At 52.1% G+C, this 20,333-nt stretch overlaps 1 protein-coding gene across 1 annotated transcript; it reads right to left on the bottom strand.

The window, feature by feature from the left end:
• Positions 1–938: 938 nt before the first annotated feature.
• MFSD4A (major facilitator superfamily domain containing 4A) lies at positions 939–20,255 on the bottom strand. The gene is made up of 10 exons (XM_048071043.2): positions 20,006–20,255; positions 14,144–14,342; positions 13,778–14,017; positions 8,875–9,043; positions 7,047–7,162; positions 5,834–6,007; positions 3,827–3,974; positions 3,087–3,157; positions 2,749–2,869; positions 939–2,078 (listed from the first exon to the last, which is right to left on the bottom strand). Exons 1-10 carry the CDS (start codon positions 20,233–20,235, stop codon positions 2,014–2,016), a joined length of 1,533 nt encoding a protein of 510 aa, XP_047927000.1. The 5' UTR covers positions 20,236–20,255; the 3' UTR covers positions 939–2,013.
• Positions 20,256–20,333: the final 78 nt, after the last annotated feature.

Below are 20,333 nucleotides of genomic sequence, written 5' to 3'. Positions count from 1 at the left end.
CTGCAGGGTGGCTTGCTCTGTGATAGTGAGGGAGTTCATCAGACCTCGAGCTAACCTGTCTTGTTGACAGAAGCACAGGCTTCCTCCCTTTTTTGCTTGAATGGAGACAGAGACGGAGCTGCTGCTGCTGGCTTTGTGGTGCCACGCGGTCTTTGTGCCAGAGCAGGTACCATTCCCCCCAGTGAGTGGCTCCTTTCCATATTTAATGCTAATGGCAAAGTGGAAATCTGAATTATCACGTACACTTCTATCAAAAGAAGCACTGTCCTGGAAATAGCATTTCGCTAGGTATTGTCCATCTGCAAGGACATCATAAGACGTGTTTTGTTTTTTTTAAATAGCTGACAGCGCCTGGTATGATATAAATGTAATCTGCATAGATGTCTTTCTAAATAAACTCCCTCAGTTTATTGTTTCGTGCTCATTTCCTCTGTACAGAGATGGAGAGAATGCTGTCATAGTGGGAGGGTCTCTATTAATAACAGATTTATTTATTTATTTTTGCTGCGATTGGGCTTTGCAGTACACCACTTACTTTTCATCCCAGCTGTCTCCAGGAGCGTTACAGTGGCATCCTGTGGCTCTAGAGAAGAATTACAGCACACACTGCACTGGATGTGAGGCAGGAGGGCTCCTGAAGTGTAGGGATGAGTTAAGCCCCAAATTCAACTGTGTTTATCCTCCTTCCTGCTTTGACCTAGAGTGCATTTGGGTTTATGTATACAGCATCAGCTCAACAAGACAACCATTCCTGAGAGGATTTCTACAGAAGCCCTGCGTGAAGATAGTTTATGGAAGGTAAGATATACTGCTTGGGAAAACAGAAATTCTGTTTACCAGCTGTTAGATTCAATCTAAATGTGAGAGTCAGAACTGTTGAATATAGTAGCTGATAGTCTTGGCCACAAAGGGCTTAAGTTACCTGAGTCCAGTCGTGCTGAGAATCTAGCAATCAATCACCTTTAATTAAACACTGCGTTATATACACACGTACATATGTACATCCACATACAGCAGTTAAAGCAAAAAGTACATGTCCAATCACTCACTGAAGAAACAGATGCATGTAGCTTTACATTCTTCTAAAGCCAGTCCTTTCTTCGTAGCTTGTAATAGGCCATGCGTGGGTTATAAGAGTACCTTACAGAAGGCACCTGTCCTGTTATAATAAGTATTGCACAGATTAAGCAGCTGGAGGCTGGCTCCAAAATACCTCTGTTTAAGCTTCAACTGGAAGCTAGAAATAAAACTGCCCTAAAAGACACTGCAACTGTAGCAGCTAACGTAATGACTTAAAGCAAAACAAAACATCACAACTCATTCTTGACTCTAAAAAAAAAAAAGCTAATGATTTTAATAATCAAGAGGCCCTAGCATGCTGAATAAGACACTGTCTTAGTGAACATCTGATACCGTGTAATATACAAGAATCAACTGTGCAAATATAGATAGAGCCTGCTACCACTGTGCACTTGGTGGGTTCTACCAATAGCATAATTTTTCCCATTTGGAAGTATTCATGGAGATCACATACACTCCACTCCTGTGTTGCACCAAAAAATAGCTCAAAACCAGTATTGTGCTGTAAATTGTAAGGGTTCCTGTACTTCACAGGCCAAAAGAAAAACCTCTTAAGTTCAATGACTTAAGCCAGGAGAATTTCAAAGTCTTACATATGGAACAAATTGTTCACCTCCACCCTTCATCCTGAATTGGTAATGAAAGCTCATTTGCAGGACTAACTGTTCTCCATCATCCCTGCCCTACTGCTGTAGCCTTTCAGATACAGGGTAAGTCTGATGTTTATAGTCTTTTTGGTACACGTGGTACGGGCAACTTGTGCTTAGCTTCCCATGGTGTTTTAGGACGTTTTCTTGATTCTGACTTACCCAGACTAATGTGCTTTTGATTGCAGAAAACTTGCATGATTTAGTCATTAAATGTGAAATCATCCTTAATAGTACTGCTTAATTGTGTGCTGTTTTATTGCTCGTCTAGGGCACGGCCACTTCTTTAGCGCTGATACTGTCCAGTGTCATCCATTACTGCTGGTTTGTCAGGTGAGGCAGCATCCATATCTGCAAAATTGACATTAGATAGACATTTAAGTGAACATGCACAAGCTCTCTCACTGGATGTTGCTCTTCTATCACCCACCCCACTAGTTTGTTTGCTTTGCTGGTCACGGAAGAAAGGCCTCAATCTCCAGTAACCTGAACAAGTTACTCGCCTGTCATGCAGTGCCCCTTCTGTAAAAGGTGCTTGAAAAGGAAAACAGTATATATAGACTGACACAATAGGTAAGAAAAATCTTTAAATCGGTGAGGCTTTTCTCAAGAGCCTGACAGCTGCTTTGGAGGGCAGACCCAATTGCTCTCTGGATTTTAGCCAGGGAACAGCCTTGGGAAGCCTGTGCAGTCTGTGCTAGCAGGGCTTACTCCTGCTAGCTCAGCCATAGCATGCAGTGCTAGCACAGCTGGCATCCGATTTGGTTTAAGCTTCCTCTGTGATATTCACAGACCATTCCTAGTTTTTTCCCTTACTTCTCCAACAGAAAAGAAAGCAAATTCTGAGCTGTGGCTGCCAAGGCTTTGTGGGCAAGTCAAAGCAGGAAGAAGGGGCAGGAAGCAGCAGTAAAATAAACATTTCCTTGCATTTTGCTGAAGTGCTGCACCCTGGTTATGTATTGATGCATATGCCACTCTTCCTCTCATTATAAAGCAGGGCTTAGTGCTGGCGCTTTCTTACCTGACGGGGGCTTGGGGTACATCCTGTGGAAAAACAAGAGGAAAGCGTAGAAGGTAAAGGCCAAGCCTCCAAAGATCATTCCACAGACCAGGAAACTGTAGCTGCCCTGATCATGTATAATCTGCAATTGGAGGGGAAAAAAGAAATAGGAACAGACATGTCATCATAGCACTCAAATACCTAATTAGCAATTGGCGAGAGCTTTACTTTTCGATAACTCAAATGTAAACCAGTACTTTTCCCCCACAGCAACTGTGCAAAACTGAGACTAAGGTTTCTATTTAAAAGTTCCACTCAGTTTTTGGCATGCCCTGTCTTTCTCCTTTGCCAACACTTACCGATCCCACCAGTAACTGCAGTACCATCTCTCCAATTCCAGCTCCAGTCACTAGCACAGTCGTGGCACAGCCTGCAAAGAAACAGTGTGAGAGATACTGACAGAGAACAAATGATTCAGCCACCAGGACCAGGCTGGTAACTTCTTTAAATTATTCTTTCACGGACCTCTCTGTACAAGATGTACAAACGCTCAATGGATGTTTCCATCTAATGTTGAGAATCACTCTTCTAACTTGTGGGTAGTACAAAAAGATAAAAGTTTAAGGCAAAAACCATCTCCTGTTCTGTAACTTGTCTGTGTCAGCAGAGGTGCTGTTGCTTCTTGCTGAGAAAAACTCATTCTTCTGCATCGCTGTCCCAGAGATGAAGGTTGGCAGAGACCTCCTATAAGAGCTGGCCAAACCAGGATTTTCAGTTCACTGATAACCTGGATGATGCTGTCAGAACAGACATCCTCGTCAGTCCCTGAGAGCTCTAAAGCTGCAGGAAACTAAGCACCAGTCTGGATCCCTGCCTGTAGAAGTTATTAGTACAGTGAATCTGGGATTTGTGCAGTGGGGTTTCCTGACTACAAGCTTGAATGAAAATTGTATTTAATAGTAGATCTTTCTTCTAGTCCTCCTAAGCATCCCTGAAGAGGGAAGGGGATTTATTTGCTAGGTGTGATGGTGTCTGAGCTCTAGCCTTGAGCACCTGCCTACTTTCAGAGTCTGCCAGGCGTGCCCAAATCCCTGCTTACCTTTGTACTGCAGGATGTCCTCAGTGTAGGCAAGCATGCTGGGGAAAGTGCTGCTGAGAAACAGACCCAGAGATGCTGTCCCCACAAACAAGAAGACAACACTGTAGGAGAAAATCAGGAGCAGGAGGAAGGTTATCAGGACTCCAACCTGTGAACAACAAACACAGAGTCAGCAGGAAGGTAAATGCTGAGTTACAGTAACTCTAGCTTTTTTTTCCCCAGCATAATACAACAACAACTACATTTTCACAGTCTGTAAAAAAAAAAAACTGAGGTAACAAGTCAAATTAAGATCCATCTATCTTTACAGTACAGAATTTGGTTCTTTTTCTAATGGGACTTAAAATGACTATAAGTAATTTATCTGTCTTGACTTCATTAGGTAGAGATTTAAGATCATGTCTGGAAAAATACTTCTTTGGCTTTAAATACAACAGTACTGCTACCTCCATAATATAAATGTTTCTATCATTAATAAGTCTTACTCAGCAGGCTAAAGCATTCACTCGCTCTCAATAACTGCTCAAAACCCTACCCCTCACAAGCAGAGCCAAAGAGCCAAATAAGTTTAAACAAACTTGCCCTCACTTCTGGCTTGCTTTAGTGTACAAGTAATAGCAAAAGCATCCACAACACAGTTAGCCATGGCAAAGAGTCAGCAGAGGGAGCTCTGCAATACCAACTCAAGTTGTGTTTCTTAATCGTTTAGGCCCTAATTATGGGTGTGTGCACATATACACAAGAGCAATTTGGATTCTAAAGAAAACGAATTCAAACTGCAGTTTGCTATAATGCTGGAACGACTGCCAAGAACTGCTCTGTTGTACTACACAGAGCAGCACTAACCAGCGAGCACGGCATCAAGCGTTAGTCAAGCCAATTTTTGTCCTTGGATGATACTACTACTCCTGCCTTTAAAGGGAAGTGAGAAGGCTTCTATTAAGGGTTGGAGGCTCTTCCCTCCTCTCTGCAAATATGAGCAGCTGCTAAAAAACTAAGTCCTGTCCTCGGGTTTAATAGAGCAGTCATGCAATTAAGAAAAGTAACTAAGCATATGCATAGGACTGCTCACACCAGCTATTTGATCTAGATCTGCTGGGGCTGAGCTTTCTCTGCTCCCATGTAACTAGTGACTGTGTTCTGAAATAGAAGGTTATTATACTCATTTTAAAAATAATTGCAGTTCATTTGGCTGCAGCTGTTGGTATCTAAAAATTTGTTCTCAGAGTGACCAGCAACAAGGTGCCAAGCAAGCTTCCTCACCTGTGGCCTGTCTGCAACAGATATTGGCCTTCAAAACATCCCAATGTGTACTGTCAACCCTGTTCTCTCACCACATCAATATTACTGTAAGACTTGCTATGAAAATAAATTCTGGTTTAAATAAATTGTAAATTAATTGCCATCTTTTTTCTGTAAAAAAAACCAACACAACATGATGGGGAAATGGGACCAGCTCCTGCACTGATGTCTATCACATCCTTCTATATATCTTTGTTATATATCCCTTTACAGGCTTCCTTCCCCTTTTTTCAAATGAATATATTTTAATTTAAGCAAACTAACATTAACTTGATTTATTTCATAGCTGCTACAGTCTAAGCAGAGAATTTACTAAACTAGTAGATTTACTTCCTTCCCTTTCCTATGGCTAACACAAGCATTAATTTCCCTGTAGATGCAAGAGAAGATAATGTGCAAAGTAAATAAAGTTGGCAGACACTTCACTAGGTGCTCTCAGAAATCTGGCATTAGATTAACCAAGGAGCAAGCTCAGAAAAGCAGTACAATCAAGTTGTAAGTCCTAGCTACCTCCTATATCTATCAGCTGCAAACACAGAGAGAGTGTTGCAGAGGAAGATTAACGCAGCTCGTGTGTGCTAGTCAGACTGCCTGGTGCAAATCTGGCCGAGGTATGCCCTGAGAATCGCTGCAGCTCTGCACACCAAAACCAAAACGAGCACCTTGGAGGCAAGCAGAGGACAGACGTGGTAAAAATAGCCTTACCACATTGATGAAGACCATAGTCGCTGGCTTCATTCGGTAGGACACGGGAATAGAAATGAGTCTGCCCAGTGTGATGAATCCCCAGAAGAGGCTGGGCAAGTAGCCAGCCACTTTATGGACTACAGAGAGAGGCTCTTCCACTGCATAGCTGTAAATGAAGCCCGAGTACTCTCCCTGTGGGAAAAACAAAACAGCATGTCACATCGACGTGGTGATTTACAGGCTTTGCAACTTCATCCTGTCCCTCAAGTATTCACAGTGTTGTGACTGTGCAGGACAGCCCACCTATGGATTTGCTATCGAACCTCAGAGAACCTCGTTCCCAAGAGTTTGCAGCTGGAGACAAGCTTCCACCAGGAGGAGAACACGGGGTTTAAGCACTCCTAAAAGGGCAAGACTTAACAGCTCTGCTAGGTAAAATGCATACTAAGCTCTTATCTATACAGATGCTTTCTTCCCTAAAGACTGGCTTGGAACTGCGCATTCCTAACACCTCTCCTAGTAAGAACCCAGACTCAATCAGCCTTGAAGATGGAGGGCCTAGAAAGTTCCAGCGTCTGACAGCTGCTTTGTGTAACCCCACTCCTGTTTAACACCTTAGTGAGACTCAGCAGCGTTTTACCCTGAGTGGACTGAGACAAAACTGTTGAAAGAAAAGGAACAGCAGCCAGCCAAGAGTGAGTCTTCCTCATCTGGACAGAAGTGCTACGTACAGCAAACCCGCTGTGACTGCGCTGGTGAGGGGCATGCTGTCAGGCCGCTACAGGGACTGCATGCATGCTCTCCTCTTGGATTTTGTGGGCTCAGGAGACCCGTCAAACAAAGAACCACCGTTTCTTATGACATAAAACAAAGCTGTGCTTGTGCCCTGGCTGAAGTGAGAAGAGACCTCCACTGCTCACAAGTAGACAACGCCACACCTCCAGCTCTAAACTGGCTAGGTTAGTAGCAGTAGCAATCTAGCTGCAGCACCGTAGAGCCTTAGAGAAGTCACACAACCCTCCCAAGAAGCAGGGCACATATCAGCCGGACTGATTAGCTTTTAATGAGCTACCCTGGGAGCCAGACTGCTGCACAGGCAGACCCTCAGGTCCGGCCTGCTACACACGAGGGACATGTGGTTGTCTCTGGGTTTGGGCTGTTATAAGTGATTTGGAAGGAAGAAAGCCATATAGCTTTGCTCAGACAAGAGCCCTCTATCAGCTGAACTCACCACAATCCCATCAGTCATGAAGAGAACAAGAGCCCCAGTGATGTGGACTGCGAAGTAGGTGTAAGAAGCCCCTCTGAAGTTTTTGCTTTGGCAGCAGCTAAATAAGTCATCATGACCTGGTGAAAAACAATGCAAAGCAAACTTAGCTGGAACGTCCCCCTGGGGCTGGGTGGTTGCCAGCCCGCAATGGGGATTTGTTTTGCGCTCGGCTGCAGGACAGAGATGCATAGAGGACTGTGAACAACGTGGAACACTGCTAACCTCTGCCAACACGGCTTTCTGTACCTACCTATAAAACTTCAGAAGGAAGACATGCTTTGAGGCTGCTATATCCACAGACTGGGATCCTAGCTCTCCAAGATACTTGCTGCTTATCTCTCAGTAGCTGCTTAGGCTCTTCTTCCCATTTCTGAGCTCCACATTGCTGGCCCCACTCGTACAGTCAAAAGAAATAAGCCCGTTCAGCCCCAGCACTCGTGCTCAGCGTCCCTCATAGTCGGTACAGCCACATGGGCGAGCCCTGCCCAGGACAGCTCATATTCTTCAGTAAAACAATATTTAACCAAACAAGCCAGCTCTGGGAAAGAGGGTGATAAACACACAAGCTGGTGTCGCTTCCTCTGAGTCGACAACAGAACAAGAATGTGCTCAAGCCAGCTGGGGACCAGGACCCCAGGCACGGCCGACTGGCCCCTACCACACCACTTTGTCGCACTCCAGGGAGTGCAAAGCACCAGCCTTAACGTACCTGCGCTCGGAACCCAGAGCAGGTGAGATGATTGTTCCTGCACGGACAAAGATGAAATTCTCACTACTTCTATGGGGAAGGAGGGATTTTGCCAGCACAGACGTGTCTGCCAAAGATCACAGTAGTCAGCCATACAGCCTTCCTGCTTCTCTAAGGATTAATCCCAAAGGCGTATAAGAGAAGGATGGAGATTTGATGAACATGAGGCTTCAGTGGGTTGTATGAAAATGGGCAGCTGGGTTGAGGAAAGAAGCCCTCAGTGTCTCAGCTAAGGGAAATGCTATTAGATGAACACAGCCTTACTAGACACCAGAGAACCCACACAACTAGGCACGGTTACGAATCATTCTCTGCAGCACCTCACCACATCTCTAACTGCATCTGCTTTCAAGTTTTCCCTAAAATTTAATTGTTACGGTAAAGCCATCTCTTCTGTAACAACACTCCTCTCATAGCCCTAAAACGTGATTACTTCCGAGATTCACTAGCTGAAGAATTGACTTTGATATGTTTCTCTTGGGTAGCAAAGAACAATGCTACTATTGTCCACAAAACGGGGTGTAGTCACAAGTTCAAACTATTGCTGGAATTTAACTTTTCGCCTCAAACAAGGGCACTATCCTTATTCCTTTCAGATCTATAAAAAAAAAAATCAGCATTCTGCAGAATGATCGCCACTTTTATTCTGAACAGTCGGAGGAGCCAGCTCAAAACCTGACTGGAAACCAGAAGAAAATAAAGGGGCACGACTTTCACGTGTGCTTAAAAAACTTGAGAGCCCAGGTTTAATTTCGGGGAGCTTGCAGGAAAGCAGCCTGGGATCCCAGTGGCAGCATACTAACCTCTGTTCAGGGGTTACGGTCCCAACAAATCTGAGGGCAATTGGGCACCAAACTGGATTGTTTGTGTACTTTTGGATTACACTCACTTGTATGTTTTGGAAAGTTCTCTCCTTAGACAATAGCAATTAAGCTCACTTGTTAAACTGAATGGAGACATTCTGAAATTCGTCTTTTTTTTTTCCCCCCCCCAGCTCACGGCCCTTCCCCCAGACCCGTAAGAGAGGTGCCTCCAGCTCACCTCCTGCTGCGTGGGGTCTCTGCACGGAGGTAGCGAGATCGTCCTTCACTGTAGGTCGTGTTTCCATCGCCAGCTCGTCTGCCGACAGCAGTGGACGGCTGCTGCTGTTGAAGCACGGCACCATCCGCTCTTTGTAGAGCAAGAAGAACACCGCGATGGGGACTGGCAGCTGTGGAGGAGCAGAGAGGGGCAGGTAAGCACTGCACACATCCCACACAGAGCACAGTCCAGTTCCCCACTCACGAGGGACTTTTAGGAAGCTAGATTCAGCACCCGCAATAGATATTGGTGAGTTAATCTCCCTCTGAGAGCAACCTCATGCTGCCCTGACCTCAGGGCAAGGAGAGAGGCTGGCAAAGGGGTAAGGAGCCACTGCAGGAAGGACTGAGGCTTGTTAGTGAAACATATTAAAAAAAAAAAAAAAGGCATCAAGCTGAGAAGATTCTCAATCTAAACAATCTGTGTGAGTGGGTCCTGGTGGGGCTGGGACCATTCATCTGGGTTGGGGGACGGGAGCACTAGACCAGAAGGCACCCAATACACACCTCTTGAAGCCTGTACCAACCCTTTGAAACCAAAACGTTCTGGTTTCCAAGCATTTGTCTACTTCTGCACAAAGAATAATAATAAAGTAGCTTTTTTTCTTGAGCAGAAAGGAGAGCAGAGCAGTTTGAATGGAGACCTTTGGCTGAAATGCTTTGTGAGGAATGCACAAGCTGCTCCACGACCTGCTTTGTCCAGCCGTTAGCAGAGGTTGCTCAGCATCTCGTAAGAGACGAGCTCGTGGTTCCCGGGCCAACGGGCACGGCACTGCTGCAGCCAAGCAGCCCCAAACAAACCCTTCAGTACAGCCTCTGCTGAGGGACTTGGGACCAAGAGCAACCACCCTGCTCCTCCAGCCCCTGCCCTCTCAGCCACAGCTGCCTAAGAGTCACCTACACACCAGGGTCCCCACTGCATGGGTGCTGGCCCCCACCAGCACCGTTCCCTGCAGTCAGGGCTTTCCACCTGGTGCTACACACGTGGGGACAAAAGAGAGGGACCGCAGGCTTGCACCTGCCCGCTGGATCCATCACACGGCAGCATCAGGACCCCCCAGCACCCTGCCTCGTGCCCAGGGACGAGCCTGCATCCTGCACACACCCACGACTTGGTGGTGCCTCCAAATCCAGAGGGACTTAGATCTTTTTTTTGGGGGGGAGAGAAAATAGAGGGAAGTAAATGAAGCTGGGTCTGCCCTTGGCCAGCCCTCCCTCCTCCTCCTCCTGCTGCAACCAAGCAGTGTTTATTCTGCAACACACTGGGGGAGAAAGCCAGGAAATCCTAAGTGACAGCTCACTCTCCAGCCATTGAGCTCTTGTTTTCTACATGTCTGTGAGCAAGTGTGAGCTCTAGCTCCAAATTTCCTGCCTTTTGTTGGCTCGTGGCACTATTTAAATGTATGGAGAATTCCCCCCCACACCCGCCTCTCTTGCATGAATTCATTTATGAGGACTTCATTGTTCTGGGAACAATGGGAATAGGAACAGTTAGTTCGGTCCCATGGAAGAAAAACGCATTTGCTTGATAGTTCTAATCCTTCCGGAGGTCAGGACCAGATTTTTATTCTTCTAAACTGCAGATTTTGCAAAAAAAAAAAAAAACAACACACCACATAGAGGGACTGGCCAGATAGATAACAGCTCCGGGCACTTAAGGAGTGCTTAGTGCCTATACAAAGGGCCACGGTGCCTGGCTCTCATGGTTCCCAGCGGGACCATGGGCACGTCCCTGCTCCTGCATCCCCATCCCCGAAGCAAACACGTCCCCTTCCCCTTTATCCAGGCAGTACCACCTCAAAGCTGGCAGCGCCTTGGGTGCACGAGCGTCCTGACCCCATGAAGACATGAACTGCTTGCTGATGGCTCACCAGCGCTGGCTGTTTAAATGCCCAAAACCTGGACTCTCACTTGCCGTCAAGCGCAGCCCTCGCCCACTACCATGCCAAAGCGAGCTCAGGGAAGAAAGGAAAGCAAAAGCTCAGGAGCAAGCAGGTTTCCAGGGCCCCATCCCGAGCCAGGGCTGTGTCCCACATGTCGGCCTGCTGGCAGGGCGCCTGGGGACAGTCACCCGTGACCAGCAGCCCTGCGGGAGAGCCCAGCCATAAATCCAGGGTGCGCGCAGGGGACGGGGCGTCCGCGAAAGCACTTGGCTTGTTACACGGGCAGGTGGAGAGGAGCAAACAGAGGTGAACGGCGGAGCACTGCCAGGGCACATTTCACCCGGCAAAGGAACAGACCCACACCGCAGGTGCAGCCTACCCTTGCCCCAGGACAGCTCGAGGACCGTCCCTTCCACACCACGAGCTCCTGCAGCTCCCGTGTGCACCAGCTGGAGGTGGAGCAGCGAGAACAAGCCTGGCTCATGGAGGGAACACGGGAACATCGAGCTGGGAGCCTGCACGGGGTGAAAGGCAAAATGCCCAGGGAGAGCCCCACTGCCTATAGCTACTGCTCCAGCCCCAGCACTGAACTGCTGGGGACATCACCCCCAGCCCCGTGCAGTTTTTAACTGTTATTATAAACTCAACTGTGTGATGCAACAACTCGTTAAGTGTGAGTATAACTCCAGGATCCTGCCCTCCAGTTTCTATTTCAGTCTTCCCCCCCAGGAACATGGGGTTGTTCCCTGCCATCGCGTCCAGGCTACTTTTAAGCAACCTAAGCACAATGGAGTGTCCTGCACTTCCCCTGGGAAACCACCTTCCGGACAAACACATCCCTCTCGGAGGAACATTTTCCTGACTTCCAGCCCCTTGGAACAGGCAGGATGATGAAATTTCCGTTCTGTGGGAAACTGAATTTTAAACTGTGTTTTTGTTCCAAATCTGGCTGAAAAGCCAAAATTTTCTCTTAGAATGAAAAATTTTGGCTGTGAGTCATCCAAGCACTTCATTTTGATAATGCTGAACCATTTAATTCTACTAAAGCAAAAACATTTTGCTTCAAGAACATTGAAACAACTATTCCGTCGGCTTTACACTTTGTGTTCATGCCAAAGTCAAATTGAGATATTTCAACTTTAAACAAAGCAAGAAATTGAAATGAATCATTTCAGCTGTCCTGTCAGAATACACGCAGCCCTCTGAGAACTGGCACGGAATTGGGGTTTTGACCATTTAAAAAAAAAAAAAAATGTTGCTGGTTCTGGTTTCCATTTCTACAGCTTACTCATTTCATCCCCTTCCCTGGGGTTTTCAGTTCCATCTCCTTTCTCAAATGTTTACACCTTAAAGGGTCGGTTCTGGAGCGCAGCTGCCCACACTATATCCAACCAGCAGGCTGGGTTATCCCGTTTAAATAAGGAATCGAGTCAGCTCCCTCTGCAAGGCTTTGGAGAAGACGATAACGGCTCTGCTTGGCAAGGAGACGCCAGAGCTGCGTGCGCAGCGCGTGTCTGGCTCCCCAGCTCCCCTTGTCTTCGTTACCTGATCCTCAGCCCAGAAGCCCACCAGCATCCCGCTGCCTCCCCAGGGGTCCTGCTCGCTGCGTGCACACACAACCCACACCGACAGCGCTTGCAGTGATGCTCAAGCCCAGCTCGTGGCCTGCCCACACCAGCTGCTGGGTGCAGAGGGACTCAGCCCGGTGTCCCATCCTGCTCCCGTGGGCAGCAACAGCAGCAAAATGTCCAGGGGCCAGTGGTGGGAACAGAGCGGGCTCTGCTGACCGCCCTCCCGTCAGTGCTCCGGGCGTTGGACGCGCGCTGAATTCAAGGCAGATATTAAGCGCTGCCTTTGAAACTAAATTGGCTTGCCCAAGATAGGCTGGCAAAATAGATACTGCTCTGGTGTAATTAAAAGCACATTTCCCATGGCATACACAGAGTCAGAGGTAATTACAACAGCCTTCTCCTAGGCAGAGAACATCATTCTCGGTACTTCTGCAGAGGAACTCATTTCAGCACCTGCCCAGATATCTGGGCTGACTGCTCTGCTCACAGCAGCGAGCTGAGCGGGCCCGATGAGCACCGCTGGAATAGGTGTGCTGGGGTTTTAGTTAATCAGCTAACGGGCAGACCATGAGCAGAAAGAACCTGTGCCCTTTGCCTTGCACAGATGAAGCAGCGGAAGATCACGGGCTGCTCGTCAGCCTGGGCTGGGGAGAGGGAGCACCAACACAGCTTTGCATTTCAGTGGAAGGGCGATGGCTAAACCTGCACAGCTGGGGGCAGTGAGCAGCCACTGGGCCTGCTTCTAAAAACTGCCCTCGTAGTTGATCGGGGAAAAAAAGCAACATTAAGCCATTGCTGCCCTCAGCATCAATCCAGGCACCACCAGCAGCACTCCGGGCTGATGCTCACTGCAACACCCACTGCCCTTATCGCTCCAGATCGACACAGGCAGTTGCACGCATGCTTGCAGGGCTGCTGCTGCCACCAGGGGAGCGACAGCCCCAGTAACCCAGCCCTTCGGTGGGCATTTTCCTACAAATACAGAGGCTGTGAATCGCCCTCCCGCCACGCCTTCCCCACGCCACCAGCCCCGTCCCCAGGCTGACCGCAGAGGAAGTTTTTTGGATCTGAGCACTGAGAACCACTTTAAATCCTGACTACACGGATGCCAGAGGAACAAGCAGCTTCCAGCGAGAGCAGACAAAACCCGCAGGACAGTACAGTGACACCACATCCAGCAGCACAGCCCCCACAGCTCAGCACCATGAGCTGCGCGGTCGCACTCCACACGCGCACATCCTGCCCCGGGCACCTGCTCCTTGCTGCTGTGACCCAGGCATTAGCAAACACGGCCCTTTGCTGCGGACCAGCACAACCACCCGCACGCCTCCTCCATCGCTGGCACCACCCTACGGGCACCCCCAAACACCACCGTGGTCTGCGGCACACCGACAGCCCCTGCAGCACTCACATTGATGAGGGCCATGATCCAGAAGGCGTAGGAGACGCGGGTGACCACCATGCCTTTCATCGGCAGGTCGTAGTGGGACAGGTTGCCCGGGTGGTGCGGGACCAGCGACTTGCGGATGTGAGGGAGGTTGCTGGAGGCATTGGCCGTGGCGTTCGAGAGGATGCAGTTGGTGTCGGAGAGGAAGGGGTCAGCGATCAGCGGGCTCAGCAGCGCTCCAAAGCCCACGAAGAAATGAAGGGCCTGCAAGAGGTGAGGCACGCAAGTAGAGCTGGTGGCTACGGCGCTCTTCAGAGCCTGGCTGCGCTCCTCCCTCTTCTTCCTCAGGGGAGGAAGCACAGCCAGGGGGGACGCAGGCTCCACGCTCACCTGCAGGAAGATGGCCGAGTCCTTCTGGTAGATCTTCACCAGCTGCATGTTGGAGATGGTGTCGATGCAGCCCATGGCCAGTCCCGCCACAGCCATGACCACAGCCAGGACCACCACATTGTGGCACAGGGGGATGATGGCAAAGACTAGGGAGATGGCGAGGGACGAGGCGAAGAGCGCAAACAGCGACTGAGCCAACCTGAGGGAGGGAACGAGGAGAGACAGGACAGTGTTAGTGTCGTGAGAGCAGCATCCATAACAGCACTGCCTTGTGTTTTCAGCCCCAAGCCAGCTGGTGGCAAAGACATTTGCAGGCGATGTCCCCGCAGGCTGACGGGGACACCCTGCTCCCTCTGCCCCCACATCCAGCCGTAACCAGCCCAGGGCACCACATCTCCTGCCTGGAGCGTGATGCCCCATAGAGGCAGATCTTCTAGGCAGCTTTCAAGATGAGCAACCATCCCTTCAAACCTTTTCTGCACATTTCAAGGCAGAAGACAACCCGAGAACCTTCCCTTGTTAACAGCACCGATCCACCATTCCCCTTCTGCACCCTGTGCTCTGCTCTGGCAGCATCACCCATCCCCCAGCACAGCAGGACAGAGCTCAGGACCGTGGCCGTTCTCAATACAGGCGGCCGCTTTCTGACCCGCTCGTGCCATGGGAGAAGCCCGAGGGACAGGCACGGTGCAGGAAGCTGGTGCATTGCACCGCGAGCCCAGCGCCAGCCCGAGAACGGCGCCCAGGCTGGCACCGCGCTGCTCCGGAGCTGCCAAGTCCAAAGGCAGGAAGGAAGGAAGGAAACGGGGACCAGACAGCGAAGCACTGGAACGACTGAGGCTAGCAGAAAGATGGGACTCCAGAGTCACAGCAGCGAGTAAATAGCACGGGCGCGTCCCTCCCAGCCCGGGCTCCCACGCCCTGCCCCAAGCCCGGTGCAGCGCCCGGCAGCTCCCTGCCACGGGCTGCTAAGGAGCAATGAGTGCAGCTGGGGGAACGCACGGGTACGTCCATCCCCAGCACAGGCACGGAGCCAGCAGGTGAAACGCCCACAGCTCGCTCCCCCAGGCCATCTGCTTGCTGCAGCCACTTCACGCTCTGCCCAAAGAGGCAGGAGAAGGCATGGGGGAGGCACAAGGCAGAGCTACCACGAGAGCCGGCTGGGCACCACGGTGCCGGTCCTCCTGCCCTGGCTGCTCGTCCAGAACGGCTCAGCCTCAGGCACGTCACACCCGTGCTTCTGCGTGGCCCTCATTCATCTGCAAGCTCTCAGTAATCTGCCTTCCTACGTCCTGCTTGTTGCTCGTGCTGCACTTCAACAGTGTCAGGAGGAAAACAGTCCAAGAGCAGTTGTCCTTTATCGTCGGGCCTGGTGGCACAAGCTGGGTGGTACCGGAGGCTCGGTGTGCCCACCTCACCCAGCCCAACCTCACTCACCCATCAGCGAGACCACGCTGGGCGAGCCAACGTTTTGTAAAGCTGTGACTCCCAATCTTCCTCTGACAGCAACACGGGGATCCAGCATGGGATTTCTGGGGGAGGGAAGGAGCAAAGCAAGATGTGCACAGCTACGGCAGGAAAAACAGCTAGCACATGACTGAGAAGCAGCTTCGAGCCTGGAGAGAGGAGGCAGCGCTCTACAGGGTACAGCAGGAGGGCGAGCAGCAGAGGCACCAGCAGCTGGCAAATCCGAGGCTGGGAGCGATGGAGGAACGCGCACCGAGACCTCCCCAAACGCCTCCTCTCTTCTGCAGCCCCAGCAAGGCAGCCTCAGCACTGCGTGTGCCTGGCTAGGGAGCACATTCATTACTGGAGTTAAACATTAATTGCAAATAATACGTTCTTAAAAAGCACTGCACAACCTCACCGTTCCCCAAAGAGCAGAAATTCCTGCCTGCAGCCGTAAGACGTTAATCACACGATCGAGCCTGCCCCCAGACAGCAGCAACACACAGCCTGGGGCAGCACGCAGCCTTCCTGCCCCTTCCCTGGCTCTGGCATTATTGGGGGCACCAAGGAATTGCCGCCCTCCCACACCGCATCGCCCTGGGGTACTCAAGGGACACTGCCCAGCACCCACGGAGGCACCGCACAGCCAGCCAGGGATGCCTTCAGAGACAAACCTCTTCGGGAGCACCTTTTCAGAGTGGGTCTGAACCCTGTGCCTTGCTGATGTGAAGCCAACGTGCCCTTCCAAAGGGCTTAAACAGCCACCCTGACGTTAATGCCGTGACATTGCTGCCCTGCCCGTCACGAACCAGTCCCCGTGTCCTCGGGTGCACAGCTCGGCTCTGTGCCAGCCGCATCCATCGCCTGTCCCGGGGCAGGCTCTGTTCCAGCAGGGCGTGAAACAAGTCTGGTAATGCCATGGGCAAAAGCTTGCTTCATCTTGATTTTCAGTACAAATACAGACTGCGAAAGTGGGCTTCATGATCCTTCTGACCTCTTGGGTTCCTGGAGCACCCTGCACACATCCCGGCTCCATCACAACCCTTGGGGGAAGATCTGCAGCCTGGCACCAAAAGGTTTGGGCTGACCTGCTCCATGGGATGTACCACCACGCTGCGGTCACTGCCAGCAAAGCTCGCCCTCTCCCTCCCTTGCAGTGTGAACGAGTCCCAGCTCACGGCTCCTGTCGCAGTGGGCACTTTCCAACTCACAGGACATTTTTCCCTACCTCAGGAAGCATTTTCTAAGTCCAACACGTCAAGAAGAAAAATAATAATCAGGTTAATTCCATTTGGCAAAACGGATCATTAAAACCCCAAAGCCCTAAGAGGACAAGGTGAGGACACGGAGGAAGAAGAGGGCTTGGATTATCTCACTCCTGCCTTCGGGTACCCCGGTCTCCAGCGGGAAGCACTGGCCGGGATGGAGGAGCCTGGCTGGGTGGCGCTGCCTCCCCCGAGGAGCCCGCGCTTGCCACCATGCTCCGTGCTCTCCCAGCAACACAAGGCTTTGCTCTCCTTTGCAGTGAGAACCGTCCTGTGTGCACCATCCACGTGTCTGAGCAGAAACCTTCAGAGGACGGGCGTCTGAAGGGCAGGGAGGGAACGGGGCCGCTGCTCCCAGAGGACGCTCTGCGGCATGAGCGGGCACCCGGGGTTCAGGTGAAAGAAGGAAGGGTCAGAGGGTCCCATCTCATAACCCTCCTGGTCCCGGTGGGGATCCTGACTTCAGGCAGAGCCTGCACAAGGTCCCAACACAGCAACAGGCACGCCAGCCCCCTCCTCTCCTCTGCTAATGCCAGCGGGGTGTGCTCAGGCTGACCTGACACTGGGAGCAAAAGCAAAAACACAAGGTTTTCACAAAGGCAGTTTCAGAATGAAAAAAAGCCAGGTGGGGTACAGGTGCTCAGTTACCTGGTGCTTCTGTCCCGAGCACGTGTGGCACAGCAGCACAGAGCGAGCACGGCTTTAGCTTTACAATGCAAGCATAAAATCCTGTAAAAATGGATTGAAAAGGAAAAGGTGAAGGCCAGCAGAGAAAAGCCTTTGGTGCACTTCACCCGTGGGTGCACAGAGCTCCTCACGAAGGGCATCAGCTGCTCCCAGGGCTGTGTTGGTCAAGGCACCTCTACCAGGACCCCCAAACCTTATTCCCACCTACGTGAGAGAACGATTTCACTATACCTCACAAAAAGTTGAATTCTCTCTGAGCCAGAGCTGCAGGTACAGCCCAGTGATCCCCAGGCACACGTTAGCAGAGAGCAGAGCCCGTGCTGTGAGCCTGAGCTGCCCAACGTGCACGGCAGCGAGGTGGGAGGCTGCTCCGTGCCCCCGGCCAGCCAAGGGGCCGCAGGGCACAGCCAAGGTCCTGCTGCAAGCAGTGGAAGCAACAGCTACGTTTGTACACTGCTTGTGATTACAAACTTTTTTCTTTGAAATCTAGCAGGAGAGGGAATTTTGGAGCTTGTCCTGGCAATCCAGGTGCACACCGAGTTGCGGAGGGACTGTTGCCATCATTATGCTCTGTCCTCGCAGCGCTCCAGGGCTCCAGCAGGGCCGGGAGAGCAGAGACCGCGGCCCCGTGTTCAGCAGCTTCTCTGTGGAGAGGAACCAGAGCCGCGTTCAGGTGCCACCTGCCCCTTCTGCCACTAAACCCAGCCACAACGCTGCTTTCTCACACACGCTCATCATTCAGAGCAGAGGGCTCAGACCAACATGATTTTAACCAAAAGCAAGCCTGTGTCCCTGAGACATTAGAAATTAATTGTAGCCAGACCGCGGCTCAGCTGCACTGCTGCCAGGTGAGGCTCTGGGACCCTCTCCCAGCCAGCAAAGCCCATCCCGATGCTCCTGCCTGCCCCGGGACCGCTCGGTTCTCCAGCCCGTGGAGCAGGAGCACGCGGCAGGGCAACTCAGGAGGGGAGAGCGAAGCTCAGAGCCCGCACACTTAACGTGCTTGCGCAAACCCACGCATCAAACCACTGCGCTGCTCCGAGTAACCCCGGCACGCTCACAAACTACAGCCACCCAAAACACCCTCCTGCCCAGCAGCGCTGCTGCTGCTCGCCGGGGCTCGCGGGCACAGCACAGCCCCTTGTTCAGGGAGGCTGCGATCGCCTGCCCCGAGCGCGTCCTGGTGCGCAGCCACAGCGAGCAGTGCGCGCGCTGTTCTCCCCAACTTGCTGCTGCAGAGTTAAAAGTTCAGGAGTCTCCAACCACGAAACCTCAAGCTGGTTTTTACGAGGTGCTGGCCAAGGGCAGGAGGTTTTGGGTAGGAAGCTGATGACAGGAAACAATTCTGCCTTTTCCTCCGCCGCTCCTTCAAACACACTCGAAGCAGAGCGGGGCTGACAGAGCACTGCCTGCCGACCCGGCAGCCTCGGGTCTGTGTCGGACCCAGGGCGAGGTCCCCACACACCGTCCCCGTCCCCCCACACCGTGATCCTCTCCTGGCACAGCCCACGGGAGCACAGCTTGGGCTGCTCCGCAAAGCTCTGCCTGGGCACGGCGGCTGGGACAGCTCCCGGACAGGGATGGTAACTTCACAGGTGCTCTGATGCCACCTAACTCAGCCAACGCTCTCCACTTGTCATGAGACAAGACTTAAACAAACCATTTTTAAACGGGCTTTGGACAGAATTGAAGGGCTCATGCAAGATTCTTTTATATACGTGTTAAATTTATACAGATGACGTGTGTCTGGAGACGCACGCGGAGGTGAAACGTTACACCACTGCCTGGAGAACGAGCGGCAATGTAAATAACCAGCTGAGCCTCGGGAGAGCGGAGCTGTCATCAAGCCTCCGACCAAGTGCCAGTTTGGCAACCTTTAGGGTTGAGCCTTGCACATTACTTAATTTAAACGCATCCTGGGCAGAAGCTCGGTGCGAGTCCCCGCTCGGCTGCACCTCGCTGACGCCCGCCGCTGCCCTCGTCCCCTGGCATCGCGCCGTGCGTGAGCCCCCGCTGCCGGGGGGGCCTGGCAGTGCCTCAGCTCCTGACACGGGGTTATTAAAACAGGCCCTCGATGTTATCTTTGCGATAAGCGATTCGGGTAAGGGAAACATCCTCCAGGAAGTTCTCGCTGTAACTTCGCGCCGCGGCTGCCCCTGTCCCGAGCTCGGGGGCACAGGCAGCGGGTGGCAGGGCACGGGTGGGCGAGCGGGGCCCTGAGCAGCCCCCAGCAGCACCCCCTGCCCCCCCTCGGCTCCCTCCCTCTCTCCCTCGCCCCCAACCTCCCCTCGGCACCCAGCACCCGGCACCCAGCACCATTTGCCGGGGGGCCGCCGGGCTCCGCGCCCCGGCTGAGCCGTGCGAGCCCCGGGGGAGGGCGCGGGGGGCCCGGCGCTGGCCGCCCCCAGCCCGGGGCTGCTGCGGGGGGGGGGGGGGGCGGGGGGGGCTCCCGGCTCCTTACGTCCTCTTGAAGACCCCTCCGAGGCAGCTGCCGAGCAGGAGGCAGAACTGCTGCGAGAAGAAGACCCAGGTGATCTGCGAGAGCGAGCTCTGCGTCTGGCAGCGCAGGTCCAGCAGCGTGGGCCCCAGGAAGGCGATGCAGAGGCCGAAGCTGAAGAAGACGCTCCAGTAGGTGAGGGTGGGCTGCAGGTTCCTGCGGAACCTCGCCGACACCCGCTCGTCCCACCACATCCTGGGCGGCGGCGCGGGGCGGCCCGCGGCGATGCGGCTCCAGCGCCGCCCGGCCCCGCTCCTCCTTCGCGGCTGTGCCTCCGGAGCCCGCCGAGCCC

The sequence above is a fragment of the Anser cygnoides genome, chromosome 25 (genome assembly GCF_040182565.1).
Source record: "Anser cygnoides isolate HZ-2024a breed goose chromosome 25, Taihu_goose_T2T_genome, whole genome shotgun sequence".
In the NCBI taxonomy this organism is placed as follows: Eukaryota; Metazoa; Chordata; class Aves; order Anseriformes; family Anatidae; genus Anser; species Anser cygnoides.
The sequence above is the reverse complement of the archived record's forward strand: the minus strand, read 5'-3'. Positions and strand labels throughout refer to the sequence as shown.

Coding starts and splice junctions, on each gene's coding strand:
- MFSD4A (XM_048071043.2), bottom strand. CDS start 20,235: ATGTGGTGGGACGAGCGGGTGTCGGCGAGGTTCCGCAGGAACCTGCAG. Junction 14,343..20,005: donor GGAGGGGTCTTCAAGAGGAC/GTAAGGAGCCGG, acceptor TCCCTCCCTCAG/GTTGGCTCAGTCGCTGTTTG. Junction 9,044..13,777: donor GGATCATGGCCCTCATCAAT/GTGAGTGCTGCA, acceptor GCTCCTCCACAG/CTGCCAGTCCCCATCGCGGT.